At 46.6% G+C, this 20896-nt stretch overlaps 1 protein-coding gene and 1 long non-coding RNA gene across 2 annotated transcripts; one reads left to right on the top strand and one right to left on the bottom strand.

The window, feature by feature from the left end:
• Window positions 1-608: 608 nt before the first annotated feature.
• On the bottom strand, window positions 609-3243 carry LOC125929812 (STARD3 N-terminal-like protein). The gene is made up of 3 exons (XM_049641314.1): window positions 2968-3243; window positions 2736-2853; window positions 609-804 (listed from the first exon to the last, which is right to left on the bottom strand). The coding sequence occupies exons 1-3, from the start codon at window positions 3058-3060 to the stop codon at window positions 623-625; spliced, it is 393 nt and encodes a 130-aa protein (XP_049497271.1). The 5' UTR covers window positions 3061-3243; the 3' UTR covers window positions 609-622.
• A 7280-nt stretch (window positions 3244-10523) lies between these two features.
• On the top strand, window positions 10524-19924 carry LOC125929819 (uncharacterized). Its single transcript, XR_007459973.1, has 4 exons — window positions 10524-10697; window positions 12163-14069; window positions 15332-16645; window positions 16907-19924. It is a non-coding gene; the product is annotated as an uncharacterized LOC125929819 (long non-coding RNA).
• Window positions 19925-20896: the final 972 nt, after the last annotated feature.

The raw sequence follows: 20896 nt of genomic DNA, 5'->3' as shown, positions 1-20896 counted from the left end.
AGATCCCACCACCTCCTACTCCTCCAGAGACCTTGCACAAATGATTCCCCTCTCTGTGCCTCAATCTGATGGTCTCTGAAATAGGGATAATGAGACTCCTACCTCATCGAGTGGTTTGAGGAAGCCATATGACAATGCAATTGTTATATTTGACATGGCGCTCCGGCGGGGCAGGGAGAGGGTGACCGAGGCAGCAAATGGCTGCAGAAACCAAAGCAGGAAATGCTGAAGGAAAGGTGGAGAAGACAGGAAGCGGTGCAATGAATGAGGTAAAGGAGGCAGAAATACAGAGGGTGGAAATGGCCTGGAGAAGGCAGGGATGTGAGGCCTAAGAAAGGGCCGAGTCCCCAGGGAGGCTCTGCTTTCTTCACGGCCAACAGCTCAGAGAGAGCTGCACCCTCAGACACGGGGACCCGGGAGGAAGGTCGGGCTAGGGGATGACGAAGAGGAGTGGACCCTTCCCCTCGTCTGCCTGTCTTCTGAGATGCACATGGCCGGTCACATGGGGTCTGTGTCCCTGGGTTACATGTATTCTACACTCTGTATCTCCCCACTGCTCCCACATCAAGACCACGTCTCGGTTATTTCCGTCTCCTACGTGCCTGCACTGTGAGATGTCTGCTCAGCAGTGTTCTGACAGGAGAGGGAGGGAGGGCTGAGCTTTTGAATGATGGATGAAAACACAGACGATAATCACATTTTTGTTACCTGCTTCAGATTCAGGAGGAGAATAAAACTGACCATCAGAAAGACCTCCAGGTATGAGTGCCGCCCTCTCTGAAGCATCCTGAACTATCAGGAGTCCTGGAAGGGAAGAAATTCAGAGGCTGAGAGTGACGTCACGGTTCTGGTAGCTTCTCTGCGAGGTTAGGCACAATAAAATGGTGTCGTTGCTACGCTAAAAAAGAGAAAAACCCTTGCCAGAAAGAAAATCTTTCAAACAAAAAATAGGTTTTGTTATTACGCTATGAACCAGTGCTGTGAGGGCACATGGCAGCGGACTTAAAAACCTGCCTGTGACTCAGGGGATTCTTTGATTCAGTATTTAGGGCCTCTTTCCCTGGAGAACACTTTCCTCCCTGCAGAAATCACCATAATCAAAACCAAAGCACAAAGGAAAACAACCTGGTAAGTCATACAAATGGCCTCCAGTATTCACTTCGTTAGGGAAATAGCAAATGTAAGGCACAATAAGTGGAGAGACTTGTATAAATGTGGAAAGCGTCAGTAAGACGGGGAAGAAAGATTTATTATTTAAAAAGGTCCCCCCAGAAAAGGGAATTGAACAAACACAGAAAAGGGGAGGAACTGATGTGGAAGCTCAGGACGGGCGCCCGTGAGCACAGGGAGCATCGGCGGCAAGTCTCGTCCGGAGCTGAGCGAACACGAGAGAAGCTGGAGGAAGCCGCGGCCGAATCGCAGGTGTGAGCTCACTGCCTGCTCGTGACCGTGAGCGTACCCGCTGCTCCACGTTTTCATCGACGCCAGTTCTGCCCTGTTAGTGCCTTTGAACGTGGTGGCATCACTCTCGCATTCAAGCCCCAGTGTATTAACAGCTGATATGCTTTCACCCAAACTCGATTTGATGTTCATACACAAGTCCAAAAGCGACTTCCATTAGCTGTACCTGCCCTGCTCCACAACAGGTTTTCATACAAGCACAGAGGACACAGGACAGAAGACTTATCTAGGTCTGATTCAGGTGTTTAAAATGCACTCTTGAATAATAATTCTGTTCTTATAGATTTCTACTCTGTAAATGAGATTACTCAAAATAAATCCATTTACATGTTTACTCATTCTCCGTTATCCCTTGAGGTTACAATCATACTTCACTTTCTCTAGGACATAGGACCTTATTTTTCCTATTTTGCAGGGCAATCTGAGCCAGACGCATGAAGGACATAACCACGGCACGTGGTAAAAGGCCTGGGTCTCTGTACTGAGTTTCAAACATGTCACCACCAGAGGGCAGATGTGGCCTGTGGGCTTCCACTCAGGCCATCATGCAGAGAGGAATTCTAGCCCCATACTGAATCATGCAGCTCAGTCCATCACTGGGCCTTCCTGGTCAGTATCCACATGAGTCCACGCAGGAGATGACGGCCGCCCTGCAGGGCTCATGGTCACAGATCGCTAGGAGTCCCTCTGCTACTCACAGGGGGAGGTGGACCCTGAGCTGAGCACACATGTCTGGCTGCTGTCTTCCCCCTCCCGCCCTCTGGGTTCCTCACTCACCCAGCACTCTCCCCCACCAGGCACCCCCTGTGCTAATTGGGGCCCCTTCCAGGCCACCGCCTGCTGTAAGGTAGCAACGTGAGACTTGGCAGGATCGCGCACTCTGAGACTTACTGTCTCAGCTCAGCCTATCGTGTCTGCCATCCCTGTGTCCCTAAGGAACAGTCCTCTTCAGATGCACAAAGTGCTTGGTGTCCTGGGACCGCGATCGCTGGGGATAAGGAGGTGCTGGCTGTTTCTGCTGTCTGACTGTCCCTCTCACCAGGGCTCACACTTTCTTCCAGAGAAATCTGGCCTCACAGCTCCAGAGAGGAGCCACGTGCTCTCACTGTCCTGTCCTCCGCCCTGTTCTGGATTTCTGCTGGGTCCTCTGCAAGGTGGAGACCTGAGACCCGCCTACCCCACCCAGTGTGGCTCCCTTCAAATCTGACTTCCAGGCTCTTCCTTCTGGCTCGGTCCCCAGCCCATCTGAGGAGCCTAACCTGGGAGACACTTACTGTTTTCCTCTTCCGCCTCTTGAGGTAACACTTTGAAATCCAGGAACCACGTCTCAATCCAGGCAAGGAGGAACGAAATGATGGGTAGCACGTAGCCGAAAGCCCCTTGAGAGAAAAGCTGGAAGGACAGACGTGACCAGGAGAGGGAAATGCAGTTACCAGGAGCTCACACTGGAACATGAGCCTTCGCCAGTATAGACGGTAATTGTACAGAAAACGTGGGAGGCTGTACCTTTGAGAGGATCACTTTTGCAAGTAAAAAGGCACTGGTCACTGCTGTCGTCAGCTGAAAGACACATAACCCAGCACCATTCGAGTTAGACATTTTACGCTGGGAAGCCCCCTCCTCACAAAGAGACCTGTCGGCGCCAGAAGCACCTAAGGCCTGGAGCAGCTCTGCCAGCCCGGGCCCTCCCACATCACCCTGTCCCCAGCCCCTAAACGCAGACGGGGCCACAGTGGGCTTCTCCGTGGTGCCCGATCCCTGACTGGCTGCTCATGCTACCCCTCCTCCCTCGGTCTAGCAGGTCAGCGACCCACCTCCCTCAGTCCAGCAGGCTGGTGTGCTGGGACACTCAGGTTTGTCCCCCACCAGGTCCAACCTGCAAAGACCTCACCCCACAGGAGGGACCCCTGGAATACAGAGCCAGGGCTCCCCCTGGTGGTTGGGGAGCCCAGAGACAATCCCATGGGACCTGGGCCTTGTCCTTCCTTCCCCCAACTAGGATCCTAGCAATGTGACAGCTGACCAGTGTGATGCCCACAGTAGCCTTGACTGACAGAATGGAGGTCAGGGGACATGGGTGTCAAGCTCAGGAAGTATTAACCAAGTGCGGGGTCAGCATTGTTAGCAAACTGCCACACACACACACACACCCCAACCAGGTGAGCTACCTGGAGGAGGAGGCATTTTAATTCTGACACTAATGAAATTTACAGTCTGACATTAAATGCAATGTAGTACTAACGTCCGTGTGTCATCAAACATCTGACAACCTTCACAATCAGCAATGTCTTCTTACACGAGCCGCATTTTGTTACTTTTCTTACTGACATGTTTATAGTTATAGGTACATAAAATTAATAGATCATATAGAACAGAAAAGTCCTGTCATTGGTCTAATGTCTATAAAAGAGAATTCTCAGTATGTTTCATTTTATTAACTTTTTTCCCTACATAAGTCAGTACTCAACATCAGCTCATCAGGAGTGAACATCATGACTTTTCTCTCCACCAGTGCCCATTCAGTTTTCTTATTGTATTCAATGTAGAAACAGTACAACTTAGTTTGTCATTTTTGCAGTAACTGAAAACTTCTCTACCGACTTATTTCTGAATATGGTGCAGGGATCTTCTACGGAAATGCCAGGAGACGCCGAGTGATTGACGAGTTCACAGAAGTCTAGAAACACTAATGCCAGGATCAGCATGGGTGAAAATCTCAAACTGAATATAACAAGAAACGGTACAGGGCTTTTATAATATTGGAGAAGACAAGTTTTTTTTTAATTTTTTAAAAATTTATTCACTTTTCAGAGACAGAGTGTGAGTATGGGAGGGGCAGAGAGAGAGACACACACACTCAGAATCCAAAGCAGGCTCTGAGCTGTTAGCACAGAGCCGACGTGGGGCTTGAACCCACGAACCATGAGATCATGACCTGAGCTGAAGTTAGACACTTAACTGACTGAGCCACCCAGGCACCCCAGAAAGATAAGTTTTCTTAAACAGGACTCCAAATATGCAATGTATGTGGTAAAAAAAAAAATCTGGCTACAAAATTGAGAATCTCTATTAACGAAAGTGCTTTAGACAAAGTTTTAGACCATTGATAGATTAGCTGAGGATAGTTGTGAAAGTTAAAACTCGTAAAAGATAAATATCTAAGAGATAAATTCATTCAAATCAACAAGTAATTAATAAAGATTCCTAAAATCTTAATTAATTTTAATAATTTAACGTATATAACATTTTCTCTTTATTCGTATGGATGACATAGTTGTACTAACATATTATAGTAATATTTGCTTCATGTATATTTGTTTTTATAAGAATAATATATTACTGTTAATAGGAAATATAATTATAACTAACATCTTTATTTGTCTGACACTTGCCTAAGTGTTCTACCTGTATTAAATTATTTAAATTTTAGGGGCGCCTGAGGGGCTCAGTTGGTTAAGTGACCAACCCTTGATTTTGGCTCAGGTCACGATTCAGGAGATTAAGCTCTGCATCAGGCTCTGCTTGGAGCCTGTTTGGGATTCTCTCTCTCCCTCTCTCTCTGACCTGCCCCCGCTTGCTCTCTGGCTCTGTCTCAAAATAAATGAATAAATGTAAAATTAAAACCACAAAATTACTTAAATTTTATAAGCCAATAAAGTATTTGCTGATTTCCCTTTTTGCAGACGAGGAAGCTGAGATTCAGCGCATTGAGAACCGGGTCCGGTCACATGGCCAGGAAAAGTGGGCCCAGCCGTGGGCAGCCTTGGCTCCTCTGGGTGCTGTAGCCTCTGCCACCGGCCTCCTTTCTGCTGCGCCCAAAGGACACGGACGGCAAAGTGTCCGAGGGACAGACTTCAGTGGGTGCCAGGTATAAACAGAGACCCTCAGCTTCCTCATCAGCGGCCCAGGGCAATAACCTGCTGAAACAATGTGATCCTGTTTGGTGGCCATCAGGTTGGTAAAAACTATGATGTCAGATAATAAGCACAGTATTTAGAGACAAGGTGTATGTGTATTTCCTGGCAGCCGCAACCCCGGGATGACGTTCCCAGGGAAACGCGACTCCCAGCATGCAGAGACCCTGAGGTGTGGGTGCCAGCCTCACTGGTGACAGCCAGTATGAGCAACAGGACAAGTGCCTGTCACTGGCGGTGGAGGGATTCATGCAGTGGCTGCAACCAGCGGCAGAAGGAGCAGCACAGAGGAGCAGTGAGCCTAGTGGATGGACAGATGGACAGATGGATTGACAAGAATGCGATTCCATTTATATAGATGTAAAGACGCATTATTCACGAGCAATTCTCTGTAGTTTTCACAGCTACATAAGACCCCAAATATACCAGTCAATCCTCTCATTCAAGGCTGGGGAAACGGGGGGCTTGCACAGAGGAGATGCTGACCTAAAACTCCCAAGCACACCTGAGTACACAATTGAAAAGCAGGTTTCCTGCCTAGGTTTTCTGGGCTCTTCCACTCACTAAGCTGAGTTATTTGCTGTAGTAGACTTCACTTACCTGGGCTCCAATGCAGAGCATAAGGTGTAGGACATACCTGCAATGGCCAGCAGGGAGTGCTAGAAGGCAACATAGATAACATGAACTACTGTAGTGTGTAACCTCGGGAAGCACATTATAGAAAAGGAATGCGAAGTATGACAAGATGACCCTTTGCATTCACAGCAACAGCAAAATGAGGACAGAAATGAATCCCTGAAATACAAACATCCGAGTGGGTTACTTAGGTTACTTAGGGCACAGGCTTTGAGAGCCTTGCAGAACTGAAGTTCTTGCTGTGCTCTCTCTTAGCCAGGCAATCTCCAGGAAGTTACTTAACTTCCCTGATCCTCTGTTTCATCTGTAGCATGGGATGAATAACACCTACGTTACACTTGCAACAACGGAATCAATATGTACAATGTTTGATGTGCAATAAAGTGTATTTGTTATTATTTAACAGGCCAATGATTTCTGTTATGATCTTTTAAAACAGTCTCTCACAGAAGGCAATCAACTGTTAATTCACAAGTGCTAGAGGAAATTTCTACAGGTTCTGAGGTCCAGCACTGTTAACTGAATGATTGCGCTTCAAGAACAGCTCACGCTCCTTGCTTATTCCAGAGTTCTGCAATCTTCCTGAAATTTTCCTCATGACCCCTACTCTTTAGAGCTTAAAAGAAATGCTCTCTCTCTCTTTTGCTCCCTCAGCCCCTCTTAAGGTAAGTTTTGCTGACTGAATACAATCTAGTACTAATACTATGTTCTTTTCAGGGCTGTAGCTCCATGGTTTTTCTTGAACATTCTGGTGGAGGAATTTCTCCTGTTGCATTTTGTTTTCAGAATTCTCTTTCTGCTCTTGTGTGCTGGCAGATGCATACATTCTTGATTTTGAAAACATGCCCCATCTGGCCCAGCAGGGATTTTCCAGGACCGCAGACATGTGTTCTTGCCTGGGACGGTCTGCTCTCGGAGCTGCTCCTGTGACAGCCTCATGTCCCCTGCACGTGGTCTCTGAGCAGAGGATTGTCAGCCAGAGTCCCTGCCCTTCCTCCCTTCCTGGCTTCGGTGATGACACCTGTTACTGTACTCTTTTTTTGCTAATTGTCATTATTACCGGTGGGAGATGATGGCTCATTGTGGATTTGCTCGCATTTGCCTGAATTTCAGATAAACAAGAAATAATTATGTAGCTTAAAAATAATTATGTGGTTTATGTCCAAATATTGCGTAGCACTTCGCACTTTTTTTTCCCATTAAATCTGATGAATCTATGCAAGGCTACTTTTTCACTTGAGGAGCCACAAAAATCTTCTCTCAAATTAATTTGCTACACACACACACACACACACGCACACACACATCCATTTACCTTGGAGGAGAGAGAGTCAAATGCAGACCAACCTAACTGATCCTAATGTTTTTCTAATAAGGTCGGTTAATGATTAGCACGTTTGCTCAGCTATTTAAAGGAATTCAATGTGAGGAATGTCCAAGGAGCCTGATGGGCATCATTTGTAGACTGAGAATACTAATATGTGCTGCATAGAACTGTATTATTTCCAAGGATGCCGAAACCGAGGTTAACGTTTCTAAGGGGCCTGGTCCTGTGCCTCACACGTAGTGGGTGCTCTGATGCAGTTATTGGTTTTGATATGACAAATGATAGGTCCACTCAATGAGAAGTGCCCACCGTAGAGAGGAGGGAGGGGGTGTCTGAATCCTGCCTCAGCTGCTCATGGTCCCGTGATATTGAATGGGCCACCTGCACCGGGGAGCTATTTTCTCATCTTTAATGACGAGGAACAATGAAACCTCAGGAACGAATGCTTTCTTTGGCCAGGAAGGAAGACCTTCCTCTGCCTGTTGGTCCTTCTAGCGGGACTCGGAATCAAAGTGATGAGACAGATTGATAGGAGAAAATCAAATTTAGTAGGCATAAGCATAGGGAAATTCCAAAGACAATGAGGCAACAAGAAGCTTAGGGGAGCTAAGGAGAGCAGAGGACACAAAGGGGCCAGGAGCAGGAAGGTGAGAGGAGCTGTTTGGAAGAAAAAGCTTGCCCAATCATGCAGGTAAGTTCCTTAGGTAAAGGGGAATCTCTGTTAATAGCTCTCTTGCTGGCACAGGCTCCCCTTTCCAGTGTAATTTGCTGTAGTTGAGGGCGAGGCACAGAGATTTTCCTGCATCTGTTGGGTTTTATTACCTTTAATTCAAAATCATCTTTATGGCAAAATAATATTTATGCCGTCAGGGGAAGCTTGCCTTGGGCCCCTACACTATTCATTGTTAAGTGTCTAAGCTTCTGGGGTTTCATAGCAAAGTGGACTCTCCAGCATGCTGCTCAGGACTTGGTTTTTAAAGAGAAGTTACTCATCTTGGGGCGCCCGGGTGGCTCAGTCGGTTAAGCGTCCGACTTCAGCTCAGGTAATGATCTCACAGTCCGTGAGTTTGAGCCCCATGTCAGGCTCTGTGCTGAGCTCAGAGCCTGGAGCCTGCTTCGGATTCTGTGTCTCCCTCTCTCTCTGCCCCTCCCCTGTGCATGCTCTGTCTCTCTCTGTCTCAAAAATAAATAAAAACATTAAAAAAAATAAAAAGAGGTTACTCATCTAAGAAAAGACGTGATTTTTTAAAAAAAATTTTATTCAACACACAGTGTTATAAAGGTATAAGTGGAAGATTGAAGAAAATATTTTATCCACAGTCCACTCATCAAAATATATCAATGTCTTTCCTCTTTTGGGCTTTCAGGTTTGTCCCGTTCACCGAAGGTTGACATCATGTCTGCATCCATTTATTCCACGTGACCAAGGGAAGCGGTCACACTGGACGAGATCTCAGACTCTCTGCTGGACGGAGGGGAGCTGCCCCAGGTGAGGCGAGCACGCCAGCCTCTCAGAGGTTAACCGAGCAGGTCCAAGCTTCAGCACCTGGCCCTCTGCACAGGGTCTGCCTGAGTCCACACCTGCTGTGACCCAGCTGCCTCTCCCCTGGGGCTGAGGTCTGGGGCCATCAGAGCATCATGCAGCAGCGGGATGACCTGGGGGGACAGGATGTCCTGCTCCCTCAAGTGCTGCCCAGTTTCTCTCTTCCTGGCGACAGCAGGGTCCTGATCAGAACCCTCCACTCTCCTCATGAGGGTTGGGTGAAAGCTTTGACTACTCTTTCTGCCCTGCTCAAGAGTTTCCCTCTATTATTTTTTAAACATGTGTCACTGTTGGAGAAATGTGATCCTTTAGTGCCACTTACAGAAGAACACAGATGCACCACAGCAAGAAGAGAGGTAGAGGAAACGAAAGCCATTGTCACTTGTTGACGTACATTTTTGAGCCCAAGATGGAGCCCCTCCAGCACAGGGTACCATGTAGTCAAACCTAGACTTAGGTACCTTTCCTGTCCCAGTAAATGCTACCCTTGACCAGAAACACCATTTATTCCATCCCAGCCAGTGCCCAAACACCAAGAATCGAAAATCTAAGGTTCATAAAACTCCCTCTTGCCCATAATCCCTGGGGAAGCGTGCTCTGCTGTGTGTGAGGCACTGAAAGCCCCAATCCATGGATTATTCCTTTGAATAAAAGACATCACACTGTACAAGATAAATTGTTTTACTTTTGTCATTTGACACATTCAGAGGAGTCCTTGTCTGGAGATTTGGGACAGGCTTTATTAAAGAGTCTTGGCCAACAGTTTTGAACCTTCAATCTGAGCAGTATTTGAATAACACTGATAACCGTAATGACAGAAACAGAGTTTTAAATGCGGACCATGTGAAATAAAATTTATTTTCATAAATCAATAGACGGTTGTGGATTTTCTCCTCCAAAGTAAGATTTCCTTATTGGTGACCATGTAAAAAATAGAGAAAGTAGGAAGAAAAGAGTTCACCTGATTTCTCCCCACCTACATTGCTTACCTAATATGGAGACTCTTTCCACCTGCCATTTTGCTGTGTACGTGTTTCCCCCACTGTCACTCTCTTTTCCACTTAACAGTTTTAGCACAGCTGCACAAACACCTGCTTGAGGGTCTGAATGATGGCCCTGAAATATTCTTTTAGCAGAGTATTCTACTCAACTCTTCACCAGCTCAGCACAACATTAGAGCCTGCACTTGGGGACACTTGAGACTTGAATCTTGATTATAGTTCAGTATGTCTCCCTTTCAGTTTTTACCAAATGGAGTTGCTCAGGAGCTGGGTCTGGTCATGGGTGCTGAAGGACCCAACCCTCTGGCCCAGCCAAGTCCCCTTTCTGGCCGTCTCCCTCTCCCTCCAGGCTGTCAGCCTATAATTAGCATAACTAATTACCATAAATATATCCAGGGGGCCCTGATACACTTGGCATAACTGAAAAGGAACCTGCATTTCAGTCGGAAGTCAATGCTCCCTTTATTTCTTTAAATTTCATTTCAGATGCGTTCCTCAGCTGACCCTTCACAAGGCCCCGCTTTTACCATTTCTGAGGATCTGACCCTGGAACCGCAGGACCTGGTCCCGCCCCCTGGTCTGCACCGCCCCTGCTCTCTTCCCCCTCCCTCCCACTCTCCCTCCTTTCTCTCACCAGTATCTGCTGGCACCACCTGGAAGCAGCAGCTCAGACCCTCTCCTGACCTCTGACACTCACCCAGGTGGTCTCCTCCCAGCAGGTGCAGCCACTATGTCACCCTGGGCTTCTGTCCACCTGCCAGGACTTGGAGCCAAGCTGGGTCTCCTTGCAATCCTGTGCGCCCTCCTGTTTCCCGGTAAGTCTGGACTCCCTCCCCTGTACCCAGTGTGGGGGATGGCCGGGAGCCTCAGGGGTTTCCTCCAAGCAGCCTTGTGGAGGTCAGACTGGAGCAGCCAACCTTGATCGTGGCACGCGCTGGCAGCTCGGCCATCCTGTCCCACAGGGCTAGAACCAAGTTCAGTTATATCCTGGTACTGCCACAAGGAGGGCAAGTCACAGTGACCTTAAATAATGGGACCGACATTATGTTATCAAATTAATGCTGAATAAAGTCTAAGAATATGTTCAGAATCACGATTTTCAAAGTTACGGTATCCGTTACCAGTTGCCCACACATCCTAGTATTGTGGGAACATTGACGTCCATTACCTCAGAGCCACCTGGTAAAATCTCAATTCTAAAAATTTCCAGGCATGCCTGGAAATCCACGTTAACTGTTTTGTATCGGGTCTTCTTCATGTTCAGCCCCGAGAACGGGCTCAGCCCTGTCTCATAGAAATCTTGTATTGCTTTTGAATTTTGTTTTAAAATGTAGTTTAAAAAGAACTCACGCGGGGCGCCTGGGTGGCGCAGTCGGTTAAGCGTCCGACTTCAGCCAGGTCACGATCTCGCGGTCCGTGAGTTCGAGCCCCGCGTCAGGCTCTGGGCTGATGGCTCGGAGCCTGGAGCCTGTTTCCGATTCTGTGTCTCCCTCTCTCTCTGCCCCTCCCCCGTTCATGCTCTGTCTCTCTCTGTCCCAAAAATAAAAAAAAAAAAAACGTTAAAAAAAAAAAATTTAAAAAGAACTCACGCATCTTAGAATGTTAAAAATCACTGCGTAATATTGAACACTTATAGACAACAGGTGATGGTTAGACAATCTGATGGTTAGAAAGACCTGGAACCAGTTCTGTCTTGATCACTTTTCTCCCTTCCTCTCACACAACCTTTGCTTCTTTGACAAAACAGCACCTTTGTTTGCTCCCGATTCCCACGGACTCCATCAGCCAAGTTAGAGGAAAGGTTCATGCTTGGAGAGCTCATAGCAGCTTCTTGGGCTGAGTGTGGCTTTTCCCCTGTGGAGGACAGACACCAAGTGCTACAGAGAGTGGCACAAATTCTCAGGACTTGCTTTATGTCTCTTTTACCCAAATGCAGATGCTGGAATGAAATCTTCTGAAGCATATAGCACACAGTGATGCACACAGCTGTGATTTCATTCAGCAAATGTGGTCTGGCACCTTTACTGCCTGAAAACATGATCTGCATCCTTCCGTGTAAGGTTGCTAGAAATTGGCCCACGTGATCTTCACCAGGAGACTGAGAAGATAGACTTTCACTTAAGACTTTGTGTATCCCTGTCTTTGCGGGCACTGATGTCCCTCCTGGTCAAAGGACAGGAGTGGGTGCTGAGGGGCATAAAGGGTGGACTTCGTTGAATGCCTTCTGTATTCCCCTTAGAATTGATTTTCCTCATTTCTTTACCCTGCTCTGTGCTCTAGGAGGCTAACGCCCACGGACTGCACTAATGGACATCTTTGTTGTGACTTCCACTGAATGTTGGCCAGTGAGAGTTGAAGTTCAAAGGAACCATGACCTCATCATTTGACAACAATTTCCATTCCTTGGGCACTAGACTTCCAAACCTGTGGATCCAGGGCCCTGGGAGAAAAGAAACAGATTCTTCTAGTGGGTTAATTGGTATAAAAAGGAATGGCCACTCCCACCTACCCCTCTTGGGTCCCGAGCACAAATTCTGTCTCTGGGGTAGAAGGCCCTATTGTTGGCCCCAGGGGAGGATGCAGCCAACCCAAGGCCACCTGTCAGGAGGGAACCCTGAGCTCACTCTGCTCCCAACTCCCAGCCTCCTCCTGATGCTTCCACTGACTGCTTCCAAATAGCAACCAGAGAATAAGGAAACCCATCCATGCGGTCCATGAGGGTCCACCTCGTAATGCCCAGAATGAGGTAAAGAAAGATGGACAGTCCATCTGGAGGAGCAAAAGGAAGAAATCAAGCAGATGGTCACTTAAGTGGGTTATGTTTTCCACCAAATAAGTAAAATAAGCTGGGGAATAGGGGGCCACTTTGAATTTGCTTAATGTTTGTTAACTTTACAAGAATATACGTCAGCATTTGTGAGCAAATTTGGGTTGTCTCAGACCTGCTGCCCTACCGAGTGGAGCCTGGTCAGGACACTATGAGGGCCACTCATGAATCCATGGCTAAGGGTCACAGTGGGCATGCATCTGAATGAGTTCCTTTGTGGACATTCTGCCCCAGGACCCTTCCTGCTAGTGGAAGGGAAAAGGCTAACAAAAATCACATATCTTCTCTGTTTAGTGAGCTAGTTTTAGCAGAAAGTGTCAGGGAAAATACACGGAGAGCACTCAAAATCCCATAACCAGACTTAAACACTCACAATGTGCAAAGAGGATGATGCTTTGGAAATCTGTAGCTGGCAGAGTTTTATTTTCCCATATACATCATGTCACTGGGAGCCTTTCTCAGGTTACACCAAACATTGACAGATACCATCCACAAAAGCAGGCAGTGGCTGTGCCCAGAATAAGCTCATTTTAAAAGTTAATCATGAGTTGGGGCGCCTGGGTGGCTCAGTCGGTTAAGCGTCCGACTTCGGCCCAGGTCATGATCTTGCGGTCTGTGAGTTCAAGCCCCGCGTTGGGCTCTGTGCTGACAGCTCAGAGCCTGGAGCCTGCTTCAGATTCTGTGTCTCCCTCTCTCTCTGACCCTCCCCCGTTCATGCTCTGTCTCTGTCTCAAAAATAAATAAACGTTAAAAAAAAAAAAAGTTAATCATGAGATAGTGAGTTTGAAAGTCAAATTTAATTGGAAAAAAAAAGGGATTTTCTAAATTTCCCAATCTCCTATTTGATACATTGGTATGCAAGCCTAGCAAATTAGGAACACAGAAATTCACTATTGGTGCTAGATGCAGATAAGTGGGGGCGTGGTGTCCACAAAGTTTGCACGCACCCCGAGACGAAAGGCTAGGGGTTGGCATGTGGTGTGAGATGTTGGGGAGAGAGAAAGTGAAGGTACTTTCTGGTTCCCTTGTCTCTGAGAGCCTTGCCCCGCAAAGGATAGAAACTTCTTCAACAGAAACCCAAAACACGGCGGGGGGTGGAGGGGGAGAACCTGAGAATATTTGCCTGATGTCAAGCTCTGGAACACGGCCCTAGAAGAACACCACCAACAGTGGAGACATCAGCACAGACCAGCCCAAACCAGCCCTGACTGTCCCTCCGGGCGGCACGGGCTGGTGACCCAGATGCTTCTTAGCATCTGTGAGAGGGTCAGGGCGCCGAGGGGACCACAGGAGGCAGCAGCTGGGATCTGGATGAGAAGCTGAGGTGGGAGCTTTGCATCCCAAGCCGTGCTGTGAGTCGGTAGGGGTGGGTTCGGGGCTGGTACTGCACAGGACAATTCAGAGGGAGAGGCTGAATCCAGAGAGTGGGGCCAAGGGCTGGAAGAGGGCGGCAGGGAGACTGTGAGAACTAACTCTCCTCCCGGGTGCAGTGATGACATCCTGGGGTGAGCAGGAGGCAAGGAGACAAAAGGATGAGGAAGGGGACAAAGGAGACAGAACTAGCTTGAAAGGGGCTGTTCTAAACCAGAGGAAACTGTCTTCAGTTGGTAAGCTTAGTGCCTCCTCCAGCATCAGAAGGAGGAAGAGATGACATGTGTGAGTTCAGCAATGACGACGCTCCCGTCCCCTGCCACGCACCAGAGATGTAGCCTGGGTTTGCTCTAACCACTGCACCCTGCTCAAGGTGCCTGCGTGAGGGGGGAGGGGGCACCAGTGGGGACTACAATCTATCCCATGCCCACCACCCTCTATGCCGTGAGCAGGGCTGCGTCAGCCTGGGAAAAAGTGCCTTTTTCTAATTTTCTGTCCAGGTTGTGCAGTGTTTTAATTAGTAAAAGGAGACTTCTGTGCTAAGGGAGGCCCTGTTTAGAAAGTAGTAACTCCATAGAGTTGTGTAGGCAAGATACAGGGTTTTTACAAACGTAATCCATGAAGCTTCCTGAGCCTAAAAAAGATAAACTAGTCTGCAAAAATAATTGTCAATGAAGTAATGAAAATAGTATTGTTTGAATCCGGTAAACCAAACTTTAAATTCCAGAGCACAGAGACAGACTGACAGTCATGAGAAATGTACTAAAACAACAACCACAAAAGCCTGCATTTGTATCAACCCCAGGGAGCCAGCAGGTGCAGTGAGAGGAGGAGGTGAGCTGGAGCTTCTCCAGAAACTTCTTCTGTGGAGCAGAGATGCCAGCACCCACCCCAGGGATGGTGTGAGGTTATGAGATTAGAAATCCAAATGCTTAACGTGCAGCCTGGAGGAAGGACTTGGCAGTAATTATCAGTATTTCTTGTCATTTTCACTTCTGCCTCCATTTCTTAGAAGGAAATAATTGGGACATTTACACAAAAAAAAACCTTCCTTGATTCATTTTGTAATATTGCTATCTGCACAAGATATACCTGTGTCTACATCTCTGTCTCTGTCTCCATCTCCATCTCTATCTACGTATCTGTGTCTATGTCATTATCTCTATCTCTATTTTTCTCTAGCTCTAGCCCTAGCTCTATCTCCATCTCTCACCTATGTCTCTATCCATTTACTCCTGTCTATCTATCCAGAAATGGATTCATGGGATTGATGTTCCCACCACCTGACAAATATTCTCCAGACAAATCAGAAACCTCAGAAACTGCATGGATGATGCCCCTGCTTCCATGGCAGCCTCCTGCACCAGCTTCCCATTGACCGGATCGCCTCCTGATGACAGCCGCTGTCTGGGCTTGTGGAGAGCAACCTGAGTGCGTCAGGGACCCTCAGCAACTCGTCCTGAGATTTCCAGGGAGTCTGGGTGACACAGGCTGCATGACGAGGGGACTGGGATGGAGGGAGGGCAGGCGACTGCGGTCCCAGACGGGACTCGAGGGCCGGGTGCTGCGCCACACGAAGGCAGACGGAGGCTGGTGCTGCTGGGATACAAGTGCCCGGAGGAGCACCCTTGTGTGCGGTTCTGTGACCTCGCCAGGGTCTGCGCGTGCCTGGTGGGTAATGCAGCCTCGGTACCCACTCGCTGAACGGATGTGTGAATAGATGAATCTTAGGGAGCAGTACTGAGCAAGCACATTCAGGGTACTTCCTGTGATGAATCCTCATCCGTGCATTCTAGAGCCTTGAGAGACATACGTACACACAGACACATACATACCTGTGTGCACATACATGTAGGCACATTATTATTACAGAGTGGTATGTAACATGTATGTTACACATACATACTATGTTATAATAAGTTTAAATGGAAGAGAAAAAGTATCCTACTTAAGAACATAGGTTCCAGACATAGATCCTCTGCTGCATCCAGACATAGATCTTCTGCTGCAAATTACTATATTTTTAATGTTTTATTTATTTTTGAGAGAGAGAGAGAGAAAACATGAGTGGGGGAGGGGCAGAGAGAAAGAGGGAGACATAGAATCCAAAGCAGGCTCCAGGCTCTGAGCTGTCAGGACAGAGCCCAATGCGGGGCTTGAACTCATGAACTGTGAGATCATGACCTGAGCCAAAGTCAGACGCTTAACCCACTGAGCCACCCAGGTGCCCCTCCCTCTCTGTTCTAAACCAGTAAAGGATTTCAGTCTTTTAACAGGAAAATGGCTTCCTTACAGTTATATCATTGGATAGTCACAATCACACAGTAATGAGAGAAATCTGCTGATGAAGTGAGTTACCAGCCCTATTTTGCAGGATGATTTGGGGTAAATACTGTGGGTCTCTTCCTCTGGTTCTTAGCTGTGTGCTCAGAGCGCCCCTTCTTCTTACTGCGACAGCCACCAGATCTGCGCTGTGATCAGCCCCGTATTCAACCACCTCTCCTGACAAGTGCTGGCAGAATGTGGCTCCTGTCCTGGCTCGTCCTGGTGGCCTCCCTTGGCAGCGTGAGTGGCTCTACCCACGGGACATTTCATTCAGTGAAGAAAGGTGATATTAAGCATCAACAATCTAGTCGCCCATGTGGGCAGAGGCTGCCCACATGGTCATTCAAACTAAGTTGACAAATTCCACCATGAGCTTGGATTCTTCAGGAAGAAAGTATGGACCTCACACCCCAAGCTTTTCATTAATGGAGAACAAATGTGTACTATTTTAATAAGTGTCAAAATTTCACTAATTGTTGCTTTTGGGATTTTTTTTTTCAGATACAAATGCAGACATTTTAATAACACGACGCTTACCATCCATTACCAAGAAAAAAGGAAACACAGCATTTTTAGTATGGCAAATAAAAACAGGTGTCTTAAGGAAGAATGTAAATATATAGTCTTATTGACAGAGGCCAGACCAGCCTCTAAACCAAATTCTATGTATTTCTTCAAATGCATATGTGACCACAGACAAAGTGTTAGTGAAGAAAGGAAATGAAGCCAGGAAAGGACAGAGGGATTTGCCAGCGAGCCTGAGCCTGAGGATACACCGAGTTAATGAGGCAGGTGCTGGGCTGTATGACTGCACCTGCTGGGATCCACTGTATGGAAATGCGCCACTGACACTGAACAGAAGCCCTCCCACTAGGCCACACCCCCGAAAACATATACCCACGCCTTTCTAGCTCCCAAGGACCTGGCCACTGTCTATACAGGACTTGTCTCCTGCATCTGTGTCCTCAGCAAGGTCTGAGCTAGGAGCCCAAGGACGCAATCTGTGATGTTTCTTTCAGTTAGGTCACTCGATTCTTATCACTGTTGGGGACTGAATGGATTTTGTAAGTGTCCTGAAGTTTCCACTTCTCCATTGATGAGAAGCTTCCTGGGAAGGAAGCCATGTCCAGTGTGCAAAATGGTTTGCTGAATGAATAATGAATGAATGAATGAATAGGAGAATGATGAAAACCACAAGGCCTTTGTTGTTTTTCTTTGTTTGCTTGAGAAAGAGAGAGAGAGAGAGAGAGAGAGAGAGAGAGCATGAGCAGGGGAAGGACAGAGAGAGAAGGAGACACAGGACCCAAAGCACACTCCAGGCTCCTAGCTGTCAGCACAGAGCCTGATGCGGGGCTCGAACTCATGAACCTCGAGATCATGACCTGAGCTGAAGTCAGATGCTTAACCAACTGAGCCACCCAGGGGCCCCCATAAGGCCTTTGGAGTGATAAAAACCTGGATTTGAATTCCTGCTCAGCCACTTAACTGACAGCACGATCCAGGAACGTTACCAGATCTTTCTCATAGGGTTGCTGGGGACCGAAAGAGGTTCCACACAGGACAGTGCGAGCACAGGGTCAACACATCACAGTGTCAGTTCCCATTACAACCAAACGGCTTCCCTGAGCCATCTCAGCTAATACAGGAGCTCAGGGACTCTTTAAAAGTCACATCTTGGGGCGCCTGGGTATCTCAGTCGGTTGAGTGTCTGACTTCGGCTCAGGTCATGATCTCGCAGTTCGTGAGTTCGAGCCCCGCGTCAGGCTCTGTGCTGAGAGCTTAGGGCCTGGAGGCTGCTTCAGATTCTGGGTCTCCCTCTCTCTATGCCCCTCCCCCACTCATGGTCTGTCTCTCTCTCTGTCAAAAATAAATAAACATTAAAAAAGAAAAAATTAAAATAAATAAAAATAAATAAATAAATAAAAGTCACATCTGACATCGTCCTCCAAACAACAGTAAAGTGTTGCTCTAATTCTAAAAACAACTAACAATTGTGCATAGGAAAAGAGTCAAGGATAATAAACCAAAATATGTATTTCCTCCAAGATTGTTCTTCATTCACAGCAGACTATAGTAGCGTCATGACATCTAAAGCAATAACTATAGCAATTGTTAGATTTCACCAAGCTTGGGATGTCTAGGTGGCTCAGTCGCTTAAGCGTCTGACTTTGGCTCAGGTCATGATCTCAGGGTTCACAAGATGGAGCCCTTCGTCGCGCTCTCTACTGCCCGCACAGAGCCCTCTTCAGATTCTCCGTTCCCCTCTCCCTCTGCCCTTACCCAGTTCATTATCTACCATCCCCAACTCTCTCTCAAAAAAATAAACATTTAAAAAAATTTCACCAAGCTTTGTTAACATTCTACAAACCACTGATCTAGAAAATGTACAAAATTTTGCATAAAGTTGTGGGGTTATTATCTCATTTGTTATTGTACAGTAACAAGACTTTTCTTCCATTTCTCATGATAACCATATGGCTCTCACACTCTCACAAATACAGTGAAAAATCTATAACTCAGGGAGTGAAAAAGAGTTCAAGGATAGTTGTGTTTGAAGCAAAACTTAGAGGAAAATTTTGAGTTTATTGTTTCCATGTAGAAGATAACATTGAATTATTATAACATGGGTGCTTTAGTGAGGTTCTGGGATCTGATCGTTCTTTATACTGGGAACATAATAAAATAACACTGAGAAGGATCTTACTGAGAAGATCTTTCCTTGCTTCTAAAGCCAACCTTGCCTCCCTGATCCTTGCCTCCTCAGTCCTGATTCATGCCCCGCTCTTGGAGAAAAATCTGGCAATGCCATCTCATGGATTTACACGTGTCTTTCACTTCATTTTGTAGGTTGACTATCGTCCTTTCTTGTGTTTTCACTGTTTTTATGAAACTTTCACTGCTAACTTGCTCACGTACCTCTGATTCCACTCCCTTGCTTTTCAAATGGAGACACCAAGATGAGAATCCCTCAGGATCAACTCTCCTTAATGCAATACCAGAGATTGCACACATGTTTCAAGCTGTCTGGAGCTTCCCTTGAGAAGATCATTGTGCATTGCTACCCCCTAAAATAAGGGGAGCCCCTGAAATAAATCCTATGTGGCTCAGCCACTATTACATGGAAGACTACGTATTTCCAACTTGGACACAGATAAAGGAGTCTTCTACCTGATAATCAGTAAGTCTTCAGGCCTGATGAAGCCTCCTGCTATTATCCTACTGGGATCCCATGATGTCACAAAGGCAGAAGGAACCTGTACGAAAACCTTCTCCGTTACTAACCCTCAACTCCTTTCTCACTTGAGCAACCTGCTCTTAATCACAGGGTCATAAGCTGTTGGAACAGGAAGGGCCCTTGGACATACAGAGCCCAATGCCTGCACAACCAATGGAGATACGGGAGCCCAGAGATGGCAAAAGCTTACCCAAAGCCCGTTAACCACAGAGGTGGGGCTACGTGTGCATATGTAAATATCGTAGAACAGCCTCCAAGATGCTTCTTCTTTCAACATGTCAGAGAACTGGGTTTGTTTTCGTAATAAATTGTATTTTTTAAGTTTATTTCTTTATTTTGAGAAAGAGAGAGAAAGCACAAGTGGGCAAGGGGCAGAGGGAGAGAGAGAGAGAAAGAGAGATAGAGAGAGAATCCCAAGCAGGCTCTGCACTGTCAGTGTGCAGCCCGATGTGGGGCTTGAATTCACAAACCTCGAGATCATAACCTGAGCTGAAGTCAGGCGTTTAACCGACTGAGCCACCCAGGTGCCTTTGTTTTAATAAGGAGCTATTTTTTCCATGAGAGATAGAATTCTACAAGTTTCTTCTTTTACTCCAGGAAAATAGTGTCATCTCAGAAATTATTTTCTCATTTTGCATTGCCTGGTAAAGACTCATGTTGTAAATAGTAAAAGTGGCTGCTAAAACATGGAGACCATCGTTCACATTTCTCAAGTATATGTCTGTTGGCATGTTTGCATTTTCAATTACTGAAGTGTATCCTCTTTCAGAAATACAATCCCACATTGCAACGGAGCAGACCTGTGGTTGTGAGAACAGAAGGGCTTTTCCTTTGATGCGGTCTCTGAGCGGTTTCACACACTTGAACACCTGGAAATCAAAACCTCTTAATTCTCTGAACACTTTTCCTGGTAATTTAGAAGTCATTGGTTGACCACTTGGCCCTGATCTCTTCTTCTTTTTTTTCTTTTCTTCTTTCTCTCTTCTTTCTTCCTCCCTGTCTCCTTTCTTTCTTTCTTTCTTTCTTTCTTTCTTTCTTTTTCTTTCTTTATTTCTTTTCCTTCCTTCCTTTTTTCTGTCTGTCTTTCTGTCTTTCCTTCCTTCCTTCTTTCCTTTTTTTTTCTCTTATCATTTCCATTTTCCATCAGCATTTTTCTGTGATTACCACTTCCATGGAAAACATATATTTTTCTAAATTAATCTAAGGAAAACATAAAATATCATATGCCATGAAGACTATAATTCAAGGGCTTCCAA

The sequence above is a fragment of the Panthera uncia genome, chromosome A2 (assembly GCF_023721935.1).
Source record: "Panthera uncia isolate 11264 chromosome A2, Puncia_PCG_1.0, whole genome shotgun sequence".
NCBI classification, from domain to species: Eukaryota; Metazoa; Chordata; class Mammalia; order Carnivora; family Felidae; genus Panthera; species Panthera uncia.
This window is presented reverse-complemented; position numbering and strand designations above follow the sequence as displayed.

Coding starts and splice junctions, on each gene's coding strand:
- LOC125929812 (XM_049641314.1), bottom strand. CDS start 3,060: ATGTCTAACTCGAATGGTGCTGGGTTATGTGTCTTTCAGCTGACGACA. Junction 2,854..2,967: donor CAAAAGTGATCCTCTCAAAG/GTACAGCCTCCC, acceptor CTGTCCTTCCAG/CTTTTCTCTCAAGGGGCTTT. Junction 805..2,735: donor AGAGGCGGAAGAGGAAAACA/GTAAGTGTCTCC, acceptor CTTCCCTTCCAG/GACTCCTGATAGTTCAGGAT.